Below are 13,986 nucleotides of genomic sequence, written 5' to 3'. Positions count from 1 at the left end.
TCACATCAATTATTTCCACTGTTTCCTTCAGATGTTGAATCTGATTTGGCACCTTGACAAGTTGGAGGAGCAGCTTCTCTCCACAACCCTCATGTCTCACCTGAGCTGCTCCTAAGGGTGGAACACGCAGACGTTTCATTGCCTTCTGTCTGTCTCCATCTTCCAACTCGTTGGTCACCACTTCCTGAGGAGACAAAGATACACACCACTGAAGGTCATCTGGATGAAGAGCACGTGGTCAAACCAAACCTAAAGGTTGGTTTCCATGTTAGAGGAGAGCCCTGGCCCAGTATTCTTTTAATAGAAAGATGTGAAAAGCTCAGCATGCTGCACCAAGTTCCTTCATGGCAGAAGTTACAGCTGCACTAGGCTTTGCCAAGGGAAAAGTTCCCAGCTGAAGAGAACATACCCATACTGATGTAAGCAGTGCCAGAAGTCAGTGGCATTTCAAAATCAATTATCCATCTTGGTGGTAAATACAATCTACAGAGAGGGCAAAACACTACGGGAATTACAGTGTCATAGAACAGTTTGGGTTGGAAGGGACCTAAAGATCTTGTTCCAACCCTCTGCCATGGGCAGGGGAGCTTTCCACTACAAAAAGTTTGCTCAGTGTTCCATCCAACCCGTGCTTGAACACTTCCAGAAACCAGCAGTGACCAAGACCCCGTTTTTGGGGGATTTTTGGCAGTGCCCAGGCCAGCCTCTTCACCTCTGTTTCGGAGATAAGCTGGTTGATCTTCTTGCAGGTGTAGAAGGGAGCCACCTCCACCTCGGCCACCCTCCACTCCGCCCCCCGGGCTGTCTCCAGGTTCTTGTCATGCTTCTTCAGGATCTTGCGGAAGCCGGTGAAGTTCAGGTTCTGCAGGCAAGGGAAAGAACATGCTGGCTTTTAAACCCCAGCCATCTCTTAAACCCCAGCCATCTTCCAGGAAAAAGAAATGGTTCTCTCCCCAGTGCTAGCGAGAAAGGAATCGTTAATAAGAATCAAAATGATTGTCTTTATTGTCAGGAAGTTTCTGAGTTCTTACTTTATTATAAGGAATATATAATCCTAGAAAATAAAATAAAAAATGTGGTATAAAAAGGAAGCTACCTAAAGCTTTTTATTTCCTGAAAAGCCAGATCACTTCCACCTTCCTCCTTTATGCAAGAAGTGACCTGATGCTACCTTGAAGAAAAATAACCCTTAAGGGGTTTTCCCTCCTGAAAAATCTGAGCTACTGACTTCTTTAAACTTGACACTGGTTTCAAATCAAGTCCTCCAGTTAAATTCATTATAGAAGGGAAGCCTTTGTATGAAAGTTGTCAGTGCTGCAGATTAAATCCAGACAAGTGCATCCCCACAGCAGCATGTTTTTTCAGAGTATGTTGCACAATGACTGCAAAACCAGCTTAGGCTTGCGGATGTGGGAGATGTAATTCTCCAGTCTGTAGAGACAAGCACACAATGCTTAAAACAAGAAGCAACTGTTGATTTCGAAGTTATAGATGATCCCTGATTCAACACCTGTGCACAGTACCTAAGACAGGCAGAGCTCATCACACAGCAGCAATTTCTGTGGCATGATGTATTTGGAATCCTCCATTTCATTGTGCAGGAAATGCTGCCTAAAAAACTCAATGTTCATTCAAGCAACAGCAGAAACACAGAGAGACTGTGGCAAGACTCACTTCTGAAAAAAGTTTAGAGAGCAGCTTGGAAAGAAAACCAGAGAAAACAGCAAAATCTAATGCCCTGGAGAGAGGCACCAACTACTTAGTGAAATTATTTTCAATGTAATTATGCTTGGAGTGATTTAATGCCAGACTCTCCCATCTAGGTGGGAAATGAGGCTGGGGAGACAGGAGCAGGAAGCCAAAGCATTAATGACCTGCCTCATTGCAGACAAGAGACTTTAATTACTTTCTATTGGAAAAGCCAGCATTCCACCCCAAGGAGAGCAGAAATTTCACATAAAAAACTGCAACAAAAGGATGATTTTGGTCAGAGACCTTTTTGTGGCCTGAAATAACATCCCTTCATCTGCCATGGGTACAAACCCAGCCTAAATCTGGGATGCCCTTGCTGGTTGGGATATGTTTATACCAGACACCCTAAAACCTCTCCAGTGGCATTTCATCCTCTGGCTGTAAAAATTCTGCAACCTCCAAGTGCATGATAAAAGCATTGTTGGTCACAGTGATGTTTCTGACAAGGAACACACAGTGATGGGACTGTGGAACAGAACAAACAGAAAAATCATTTATGCAGTCTGATATTTTGCTATTCTTGCTGCTTTTGTTTGGCAAGGGGCCTTCTCCAAGCCTGACCTCCATTTCTGCTGCATTTTATGAAAACAAAAACACAAAACCCAATAAAAAAAGGGAAAAAAACCCCAAAAAATTCTGCTGCATTTTATGAAAACAAAAACCCCAATAAAAAAAGGGAAAAAAACCCCAAAAAACAAAAAACCAAAAAATAATCCCAAAACAACCAAACACCCTATTTTATGAAAACAAAAACCCCAATAAAAAAAGGGAAAAAAACCCCCAAAAAACAAAAACACCAAAAAATAATCCCAAAATAACCAAACACCCCCCACAAACAACAAACAGTGCAATTTAGGCAATAATATAATGCAACATCAAGTAGAATCAAACAGGGGACTCAAGAAACCTTTGCTCATATATATCAGGAAATGCACCAGCAAGATAATTTAATAAAACTGCTTCAGCCTCTATTATTCACCCAATAAATGCACTATATTATATACAGAATAAGTAACTAAATCTTATATGCTTAATTTCTCAGCATTTGTTTGTCCTAAAACACAGCGTTTCAAATAAATAGATTTTTTAATCTACATACACATTCTAGAATTGTACATTGCTGGTAATAATAAATGAATTTTATCAGAAGTTTAATCACTGATAAGTTAAACATGCAAGAGCTGCTCTGGAGACTGCTTATAGCTTCATTTGATGTTTGGTTTGTGTACCTCAAGAATGAATGCATTTGTTCACCCCTAAGAGACTGAGAAATTTGCTTCAGGTGGATATTCCTTCCTGTGTAACCCGACTCAAGGCATCAGCATTTCATCAAAGCCAGTTTGATATTTATAATGCTGCTGTTGATTTCATTTTTTTATCACCTACAAGGAGGGCTCATCATCATCATCCCACCAGGTTATTGTTTTTTCTTCCCTCCAAAACTGCAAGAGCTTGAATATTCCTCATTGTTATACTCTAAGCTCAAGAGTGATTAACAACAGCAGTACTCTGGGATTTAGTTTTATGTCTGTTTTTGTGTTTGTATTCCTTGTCCTCAGCTTCAATACCAATTTGAAGGAATTTTTCTCATTCTCTCTCTGGAGTTATGTTGTAGAAAGCAGCTCTGCTGCCTCTGCAAAGTGTGAAAGCTATCTAAACCAGATGGGATTTAGATCAATATTTAGTAGACTTACAGTGGGTCTGGACTCATGGAAGCAAAAAGCAAAAATATCAGTGTGCAACCTGCCTTTCTTCACTGAGGAATAGTAGGAAAAGATTTCCCAAGGGAATGATCAATGTTAGCCCCTATTTAAATTCTTCATCAAGCCTCAGAATTGATTTTTTTTTTAATTAAAAGTATAGCTGTCTTCTGTTAGAAAATAAATGTAAGGGAAGAAATCACAGCAGGTAATGCTGCTTCACTCTATTCCTAAAAAGATACAGATACTCCACCTTTCCCAGGAATTTGCACTAGGAACTACCACTAATAGTTAAAATATTTTATTAAGAAACTCAGAGTTTCCAGACACATGCTCAAAGATAACATCACTGTAGGAGAGGTACAAATACTCAGAATTTTGGGAGACTAAGCTCTGTCCATACAGCAGAGTGGTATTCAATTTATTCTGACTGTGAATTTTGTTTAGTAAAATTCTGCAGTAAAGATCTGTCAAAGATCTAAATAAACATGTAGTCAATTTAAGCTCCAACATTCTTAATTAACAAGCTAGAGCCCCTCACAGTAAAACACTTAAAAGCATTTCAGAGCATTTAACTCCAGAAGAGGTAGTCCAGCCAAAAATATATTAACAGTTTCAGATTTTTATTTCAAGATTTTTGGAACAAGATCAGCATCTGCAACCAAGCCAAAAATCCAAGTACAACTAAAGATTGGTTTGTTTTCATACCTCAAGGCAAATGAGCCTGTATCCTGCAGAAATCAAAATATATATTTTTTAAATTGATGTTTTAGCAAGAAATTCTGATACAGCAAGGTCACAGCCACTACCATGGTAACGCCAAGAGGAAACAGTACATTGGGATTTCAAGTTTCAGCACAAATATAAGATAAAAGAGCTTCTTCCCCAACCTGCCCTGCATAGAAAAACACACTACAGAAGGAAGAGGTCCTGCCTGGACAAAGGTGCTGGGGTCAGCCAGCCCAGAAAAGGAAGAAGGAAAAGTCCTTCTGCAGGTCAGATCAGCACTTCTAGCTCAGTTAAAGCAACCAGGTGTACACTGCTACCTGCCTTTTCTTCAGAAGTGTTTAGGGCTCCCCAAAAAAGGAAGAAATAAATGAAAAACTGAGTGAGGCAACTCAAGGTGATGCCTTGAGAAGGCTGACCTAGAACAGACTAGACAGAGCTAAAAAATAAAGTAGGGATTTATTAGGAGGCCTCAATGGATCCACCTTGGGCAGCCCAAAAGCCCAGCCAGGGCTACACCCAAGATGAACCAAAATGGTCACAAAATGGACAGCCGGTCATGGGGTCTCTCACTTTTATAAGTTCTGGTCCAATTAACTCCATTGGAGTTAACTGTCCAATTCCAGCTTTAGCCCATGCAGTCCCATCCTGTTTGTTTTTCTCTCTTCAGCCCACGGTGTTTGTGTTCTTGGGCTGAGATTTGGATCATTTGTCCTTGGTCCCCAGCTGGAGAAGGAATTGTCTCCCTGCTCTGTGCAGAGAGCTCACCATCCCTTTACATGAAGCCCAGACCCAACACTAAAGCAGCACAGAACCTGAAAAACAGAAAAGCTCAAACCCGAGGCATCGAAGGACACGCAAAGCACAGGGACGTTTACACACGGCGCTCCGCGGAGGCGCCGCCCGTGGCGGGTACCTGATAGTTCTGCAGCAGGATGAGGCTGAGGTAGAGCTCGCTGAAGGCCAATTTCAGGTCTCGGATGTTCCTGTGCTGGACCCGCTCCTCGTGGGACAGGTGGAAGACGGGCTTTCGGCGCCGCTGCAGCGTGGAGGCCCCGCTGGCCTCCTTCTGCGCGTCCAAGGTGGATTGCAGCTCGGTGCGGAGCGTGGTGAACCTGCGCTGCGCTTCCGCAAGCTTCTCTGTGGGCAGGGAGAGGGATACGTCACCTGGGAGGGCCAAGCACGGCCCAGCCAGCCCTAAAAACAGCCCAAATCCAAGTGACATGCCTGTGGGTGAAATGCGCCGTACTGCGCGGCCTGCCCCCGCCGCGCGGTCAACTCAAGCACTCTTTTCGCAGGATGGAATCACAGACTGCCTTGGGTCAAAGGCCATCTCATTTCAACCCCCTCCCACGTGTTCCTTGTCCAGCCTGGCCTTGAACACCTCCAGGGATGGAGCAGCCACAGCTTCTCTGGACAAACCTGTGCCAGGGTCTCAGCACCCTCACAGGGAAGTTCTTCTTAATGTCTAATTCAAACCTGCCTTCTGTCACTGTGAAGCCATTCCCCCTTGTCCTGGCACTCCAAGCCCTTGTCCCAAGTCCCTCCCCAGCTCTCTTGGACCCTTTAGGCACAAGAAGGGGCTCTAAGGGATCCCTGGAGCTTTTTCTTCTCCAGGTGAACAGCCCCAGCTTTCCCAGGCTGTCTCTGAGCAGAGGAGCTCCATTCCTCTGGACCCACCCTAATGGGGCCATGTCCTTCTTGTGCTCTGAGCCCCAGACCTGGATGCAGAACTCCAGATGTGGTCTCACAGGGGCAGAGAAAAAGAGGAAGCTTTCCTCATTAATCCTATGTAAAACACACAAGTTCTCAAGGAAAAAAAAAACCAATTAATAGGGTCAAAATCAAGGGGCTGTTGCTTCAGCACAGACTAAAGCAGCATTAGCCAGGAACTGAGACCTCTCAGCTTCCATCCCAGCTTTGATTTCTAGAGGATGCTCTGTCCAGCACCACACAAATACCTGCTAGGGATGGAAGAGGCCCAGGCTATACCTGGGGACTGCAAACCAGCACAAAGACAGTGGGGCAGGCGTCCCCACACTGGCTGGACCTTAAATTAATTCTGCTTAATTTAGGGTCTCATCCAAATACCAAAGCACTGACCACACATCTACTCTGAGCACAACAGAAAAGCTGCTCCTCTTTCCCACATAAATCAAGTGCAGCAGGAGCATTAGAGAAAAATCCTGTTAGACAATATTATGAAACATGACAGTGAGTAAGCAAAGCGTTTTTCAGATCTGTGCACCCACTACTGACTATGTGTTTACTATCTTTTCATGTGACAGTAGGGAAATCAAAGAAGACAAACCCCACACTTCAAATGTGACACTGAATTTTGTTGCTCAGAGAGCAGCACGGCCCCTCTGCCAAGCTCCCAGCGACAGACAAACACAGCTCTGCTTTGATCAGGAGTTACAACACTGCTGGCTGCTGTGCATGATCTGCTGCAATAATTTATCCCTCTTTTCCTCACTTTAGAAGCATTGCCTCATTATTTACTGGTTAAAGAGGCCACTTAAATGTCATTTTGATGTGTTTTCAGAACGAGTCTCTCACACCTCAAGCATGAAGAAGGTGTTCCTTTAAACATGCTGCCTTATGTACTCTCAGAAAACAATATTTTTGGCTAAACAACAACCTTTTAAACCTCAAACCAGCATAGCAAAGACTGTTATCGTCCTCTTTGTTCTGTACAACTGGTTCCTTCCAGGCTTTTTTTCCCCTGCTGAGCTTCAGTCACAGCTTTGGCATCTCTGTTGATAAGCAGGGTCACAGACCATGGGTGCTGGTGTTGGTCAGGAAGATGCTGACCAGGTTCACAGCAGGACACCCAGCACTGCACAAGAAACCACAAGGTCCCTCTACTACACAAGGCTCTGCCTCAACATCCAGCCTCCTGGATGTCAGTATAATTCTATTCATTACTATCTTACATAACTCAGTGATAATTCACAACTGCTCCCCACTCAGATTTACTCTGATTTACTCTTCCTTTTCCTTTGTCTAACTCAATTGTGCTTAATTTTAAGAGCAAAACTACTCTATAAATAATTTTACAGAGCATAAGGTATTTGCCAGAAGGAGAATGCCTTTCCAAACAGAAAATGGGGATCAATATAGGAAATCAAGTACAGAGGAGCCTGAAACTCTAAACTTCTTGCTTATAAACTTTAATAAAGGAAGAAGATTTAAAATGCAGGAAACGGCAACTCCTCTCTGACAACTTCCACAGCTGCAAGGACTCCAGCAAACAGAGGCAGTGCAGCCCACAGTGAGCATTGTCTGCCCACAACCTACAACCACATTATATTTACCACAACAAGATCAGACTGCCAAAACAATAATCCCTCCCCACTTTGGGAGCTCCCTCGGGAAGAAGGAACAGATATCTGTTCAAATCAAAAGCCTTAATATAAATAAAGCTCAGAAGTTCACTCTCTATATTGAAAACATTTATTAAACCATCTGTGATACACTGAAATTTCCTTTAAATCAAATCAGTAGATATGGAAGAGCTTAAATTAATATTTTCAATTGAAAGCACTGTTCCACTGTCCCTATGTCCAGAAAAATCCTAACATCCATCAGCCTAATAACACCATATTTAAAGAAAATACGATGCCTTGAAATATTTATGACTGTAGCTATCCATAAAAAATGCCCCTCCTGAGAAACAACCATCCTGTCACCACCTTCTCTCTCCTGCACTGACTCTAGTTATCCCATCCACAAATCATTTCATCTTATTAAGGTATGATTTTTTTTACCATCGAGACTCAATGGAGAAGCAAAACAAAACAAAACAAAGTGTGCTGCAGTTCTGAAAACCTCCTAGGAAATTGCCATGGGAAACAGCAAAGCAGAATAGAAATTAATTTCTCAGTTTGCAGTGTACTCCAAAATCACTGAAGTGTCATATACCACTATCACTAATTTAGCACTGTCTATCACTAATTTAACATTCTGAAAAGTGACTTTAAAAAATATGTTGCTCAAGAGAACAAAAAAAAAAGCTTAGAAACTGGAACCACTCTTGTGTTGCAGCATTTTGCATGACCTGATGCCCACAGAGCCCTCAGCTCAAGTGTAATTTCATGGCCAAGACTAACAAGAAATCCAAAACCAATAGTGGCAGACTTCAACAAAAGTGCTTGCCATAAAGCAGCAGCTTGGCCCAAAAAATGCTGCTAAAATCCTGACTAAAAGAGCCTAAAGAGTTATCACCTCAACCACGCAGCTCCAAGCTGGTTTTTGACTTCATTTTCCAAGTTTAAATGAAAGTTCACACATAAGGATGGTGGAAAAAAGACTGTTGCACTAAAGAACCAGGAAAATTCTCCCCCAGATTCCAATTTACATGGGCATGGATGTGATCAAAGCCTGTTCCACCAGACAGGAGGTGGTCAACAGCCTGAACCTCCTGCCAGCCACACATTTTAGTTTTAGCATTCCTTCCCTTCCCTACTTGTACATTTTATGTTCAATATTTTGCTTCCCAATTTAAAGCCAGGGTTTCCTACAAATTACAATTCCTAAATTAACCATGGAAATGTTGCTGGCTACTGTTTAGTCAAGTTCTGATGATTGTGATTTAAAATATAACAAACCTGTCATCTAGAAAATCCCAAACACAAAGCAAAACCGGCCACAGATAAAACTTTAGCACTTGAATAGTGTTTTGGTTTAAGGTAAATCTGGGAGAGAACCTCTGAAGGGGTTTTTCAAAAGTAGATTTAATCAGGTTTTTTCTTAATTGGTTCAGGAAAAGTACTTCTTTGGAGAAAAGACTTAGAAAGTCTTTTTTTGTGGGTTGTAGCTTGGCTTATTTAGTGTCTTATTGGTCTCTTCAGTGCTGTAAATGTGGCTCAGGCCAGCTTTGTAACTTTTGTAAATTGTTGTGCAGGGTTTTATACAGTTGTTTTCTAATTTTATTTTATTTCTGTTAGTAAAATAATTCTAATAAATTAGAACTATTAGTAAAAGGAGTGTAGGCATTTACTAGGCATTCTTCTGCTGGAACCATCTGAAAATTTTACTGCAATTCTTCTTTTAGTTGGGGATGGATCTCCTTGAGCACAGTCAAAAAAAATTGCAAATTGTTTATCAAATCTGATTTAGGTAATGGCAGTTTTCCTTTCCACTGAGCTGGGATGATGGGCAGAGGAATTAAGGGAATGTTTGAGGGGAGCACACAAGGAAGGGCAAAGAAAGGCTTTTGGAGCAGCCACTCCAGCTCTGAGTGCTCCATGGAGGAATTGGGCTTCAGGACCAGGCCACCCCAAGAGGATGAGGCTATTTGTGCTGTGGGTGATGCTCACTGAGGAACCTTCAGCCTAGAGAAAGATGATGAGGAAATGAAGCAGTGATCAACAGAAAATTTGATTTTCTTGAAAAATGAACAATATTTACTATAGTAAAGACAGGGGTGTAATAAGCCGAGTAATAAACCTATAATAAATAGGATGTGCCAGGTCATAATCCAAGCCAACACATGCCTGGAGTTACAATAGGGTCCAACATGACAAATTTCTGACAGGATCAAGGGTAGGAACCACTGATGGAACATTTCTTGCTGCAGCTCAATGCTAATAACAATAATAACAGGGTTTCCATTCTACGAAAGTCACATGCTCTTCTGCAAATAAAGGACTTATTTTAATCTTATCACAGGAGATTTTCAAATTACATGTATTCTCTCCTAGAACTTTTTGAAATGACAGCTAGCTGGGAAAAAAAACCCCAACCCTACCCTATGTTATTAATGCCATTTTAAACAATGCTGGAATGGGTGTGTATATGTGGGTGCACGTGTGGCAGCAGGTCCTCATTAGGGGAAATTATAAAACTGTATTGTGCATCTAAATTGACAGAACTTCCTGCACAGAGTCTAGCACTTAGTGCACAGGATCTGATATGGCTCAGAAAGGAAGTTTCTGAGCATAAAACCCTCAGGTCTGGGATAGAAGCACAAGATGTCCCAGGGAAACAACACAGAGCAGTGCTCTGAGTTAGGTACGTATGAACTGCGTGCAGAAAAATGCCTACAAAGTGTAAAACCCAGCTGACCTAATAAAAATACCAATTTTACCTAAAAAACTGCCTCTTGTCCTGACACCCACACTGCTCCAGGGAGCTGGGAGAGCAGGCACAGCCAGCCCCAAGGAAATTTACTTCCCTAGATGGAAGCTGAACAGAGGGAAGCTGCAGAGCTCAGCCAGTGCATCCATCATGCTTTCAGCTCTCCTCAAGTTCACAACCCAGATCCTGGCTGGCAGTAAAAGAGCCAGCAATAAAGTCATCACCCAATGGTTATGAAAATATTTTTGCACAATTCAGCTGTGCCTTTGTTATCAGATTAAAATCAGAACTAAAAAAGGCTACCATATTGTGGTGCAAATCCTGTTTATAGCACTAAGTTAATAAATCAACATGTTAAGAGGAAGCCAATGCACTGCTGTATCTACATTTAAATGCTTTTCTAGTTGAAACCCCATTTTAAACCTCACCAAAAGAGGCTGAAAATCATCTGAAGTGTAATGGCAGGAGGAGCCAGAGCACACCAAGCCTTTTGTAGCAATTTTACAGGGTGAATTTCCAATTAACCCGTTCTAAAGTTGTTTTCAAAACACAGGGAAGGCAACTTTTTCAGAGGAAACAACAAAAACCAGCACTTGGTATAAGACACCTAGAAATCCCCACTCTTACCATGACAACATTTTTTACTCAAAATACACAGCCCATGGCAATTGCTGCTGGCTTTTGTACTCCAGAAAGCTGCAGGGGTTTCAGTGAGAGCTGTGTTTAAAAACTTGTTGGACCCATCAAGATCAAGCTAGCACACACAGGAAGCCCACAAGAGCTGTTCCAGCAGAAGCTCAGGAAACACCAGCTAGGAGGCTCAGCACACCTAAATCGTGGCCAGGAGATTGTAAAAAAAAAAAAAAAAATTGGAAGACTGTGCCCTTTAGTTTGAAGAGCATCTCCATAAAGTTCAGCAGGACTCCTTGAAAGTTCAAAGAAATGAAATCACCTGCCATTCATTCTCCCTCCAGCCAGGGTTAGCCAGGTTAATACCAGGGTTGAGCTCCAGATCTGTGATTAAACCAGAGCAGTTTTCCACACAAACCTGCCCTCTAATTACCTGATGGTAGACCTGCATCACCACTGTGGTTATCCTGAAAGTTTGGGACCTTCAGGCCCTTTTTCTGTTGTTGAATTTTCTACAAATACACACAAAATAAGCACCTTACCTGAATAGAAAATGTTGATTTTGGCAAGTTCTTTCTCACAGGTTTGGAAGAATTTCTCTTCAAACGTGGCAAAACATCTTTTCACCGTGTCCTCATCTGTGTCTACAAAACAAAAGAGAAAAACAAAGAAGTTGTAACAGAAGGACATAGGGACAATTTTACAAGTGGCTGCCATGGAAATAGTTCTTCAGAGCAAATCCATCTTTGTCATGCAGAGGAAGAAGAACAACCAAGCCCAAAGGGCTGGAGGGAACACATATTTGGTTGTAAAAGGAATTGCACCAAGAGGGAGAAGGACATGCTCATAACAGCACCCTGACCCAAGTTCCCATCACCTTTTTGATCCTCCAAGCGCTATTTCAGACCTCACAATTCCACTTTTGCTTCAAAGACCGAATCTGACCCTAAGTGTTCACTCCAGCTTGGCAAACATTTGTGCTCAGAAGGAAAACACCGAGTTTTTAACTGAAGCCTCCACCTGATCTTCCAGGAGGACTCGCTGGCTTCAGCCACCATTCCCACCTTCTCACCAGGCTAATCCTTCAAACACAAACACAGCACCATAGCACACTGAAATTCATACACAAATCCATAGAGAAATCCATACAGAAAACTGTGTGGAAGCTTCCCTCCTGGAAAATAAAAGCTTTTCTCCTAAGCAAAGCTGAAATGAAAAGGCCTAAATTATGGTGATTGTGATCAGTTCCACAACTCTCCTTCACCCCACTGCTCTGGAACAGTTTTAATTCTTTTGCAAGAACTACATACTATTCCATAATTAAAGTCAAAACTTGAAATTAAAGCAGCTATTCAGTCACCTTGTTGTTATAAAAAACATAGAGCAGAATCTCAAAGACAGAATGGATTTTCTAGTAATTAAGAAATTAGTTTAATGAGTAAAAAAAAAATCAAGACAGGCTATAATTACTAATTTCAGTACTGTCAAAAACCAAATGTTCCTAATGCTGAATCAAAGCAGGCTCTTCATACCCTCCCATAGTTACAGCCCCTGAATCTTCATGCACTCTCACAGATTGCAAGGGTTAGTGTTAATACAAACAGGAAAATTAAGATTTTATTATGGTCTCAACAACGTTGAGAAGTAGACCACAGAACCACAGAATTGCTTCAGGTTGGATTAAGATGAGTGAATCCAATCATTGCCAAGCCCACCACTAAACCATGTCTCCAAGTGACACATCCACACGTTTTTGGAACACTTCCAGGGATGCTGATTCTACCAGATTCAAACAGATGTTGAAATAAATGTTATTAAATTGAGAAGACAAATGACTACAGTGAAATTTCATTCACTATCACATACACATATTGGACTGTCATAACCAAGAAATCTCTTTCTTTTAACATTAATTTCTATGTAAAACCAACCTCAAGAGAATATTTAAATATAAAATTCCAACATTTAGATTTTTCTGGTTTGGCTCTGATATTAAGCCCCACAAACCGACACAAATGTCAGTACCATTTTTAAGGGATGGTATGGAAAGAGCAAAGAGCACAACACAAAACTGCAGTGCAGGGGCAGCTTTGGAAGAAGTCTGTTTTCTTTTGGAGTCTGATGATGCTATACAGAGTAAACAGAGAGAAAGTAACCAGTTCTGCCTGGTGTTTGTAACTCCACCACCCAAGGGCTTGAAGGGAAGGATTCTCAAGCCCGTTCCAAACTCCAAGCTTTGGCTCCCAGGGTTATTTTCTTATCCAATCATTATAGTTGCAGCTCTGTGGCTGCTCCTGAGGATGAGAACTCCCTCCCTGGAGCACACAAACCCTGGGATGACAGGGCTTGGGCTCCTCTTTGCTGCAGGAGAACTGCTGGAGTGTCACTCCAGCCCTGCTCCAGGGCTCTGGACCACGGATGAGCAATCCCACTCCACAGAGAGCTCCCACATGGATCCCTCCTCGTGGGCTGCCTGAGCACCACAGGCACAGCAAATAAGAAAATAACTCTGCTTCAGGGCTGCTGGGTCCTACCAGCAGAGTCCCAGCTGCTGCAGCATCCCAGCCTGGGGCCCTCCCAGTAAGGCTGATCTGAACTTGCCTCCAAGACTTCCAAATCTTTGACCTGAGAGCAAAGCACAAACAGGGGAGGAGGTGAAGCAGCAGAAATTATTATGCAATACTAAAAATGCAGAGATTTTATTCACTAGATGCCTGAAACTTTGCAAGTAATAGTAATTAGGAGGTACCAAAGCAGAGGTGACTCTTAAGGATGGACCTGAAAGACAAATTCTCCAGCACAAAGAGTTGACCCATGTCTGGCAAAAAAGTTTATCTAGAGGTGCTTTCTGACATGGGGGAACCATCATTTCCTGCACTTAAAAAATAAGTCATAAAGAAATAAAGGCACACAGGCTTACTGCTCTCCTCCTGTGGAAACACTACATCTCTTCTGCCTTCGCTTGTTTTTATGTTTCAGTACATTCACAATATAATAGTAAGACCAAGCAAGTTTTTAAACTTCTGGCAGTACCAAAGGATGAAAAAAAAAAAAAAAAAAAAGAAGAAAAAAAGAAAATCTCTTTAAGCATGGAATA

At 42.0% G+C, this 13,986-nt stretch overlaps 1 protein-coding gene across 1 annotated transcript in view; it reads right to left on the bottom strand.

Annotated features, from left to right (window-relative positions):
• The window catches only part of XPR1 (xenotropic and polytropic retrovirus receptor 1), a 112,776-nt gene that overhangs the window by 32,133 nt on the left and 66,657 nt on the right, over nt 1-13,986 (bottom strand). The window contains exons 3-6 of the mRNA XM_041478944.1: nt 11,432-11,533; nt 5,095-5,318; nt 713-862; nt 101-184 (exon numbers count right to left, since the gene is read on the bottom strand). Coding sequence (XP_041334878.1) covers nt 101-184; nt 713-862; nt 5,095-5,318; nt 11,432-11,533 — 560 coding nt within the window. The remainder of the gene's footprint in view (nt 1-100; nt 185-712; nt 863-5,094; nt 5,319-11,431; nt 11,534-13,986) is intronic.

The sequence above is a fragment of the Pyrgilauda ruficollis genome, unplaced genomic scaffold (assembly GCF_017590135.1).
Source record: "Pyrgilauda ruficollis isolate IOZ18807 unplaced genomic scaffold, ASM1759013v1 scaffold47, whole genome shotgun sequence".
Classification (NCBI taxonomy): domain Eukaryota; kingdom Metazoa; phylum Chordata; class Aves; order Passeriformes; family Passeridae; genus Pyrgilauda; species Pyrgilauda ruficollis.
Note: the sequence above shows the minus strand (reverse complement) of the source record. Positions and strands in the feature narration are given on the sequence as shown.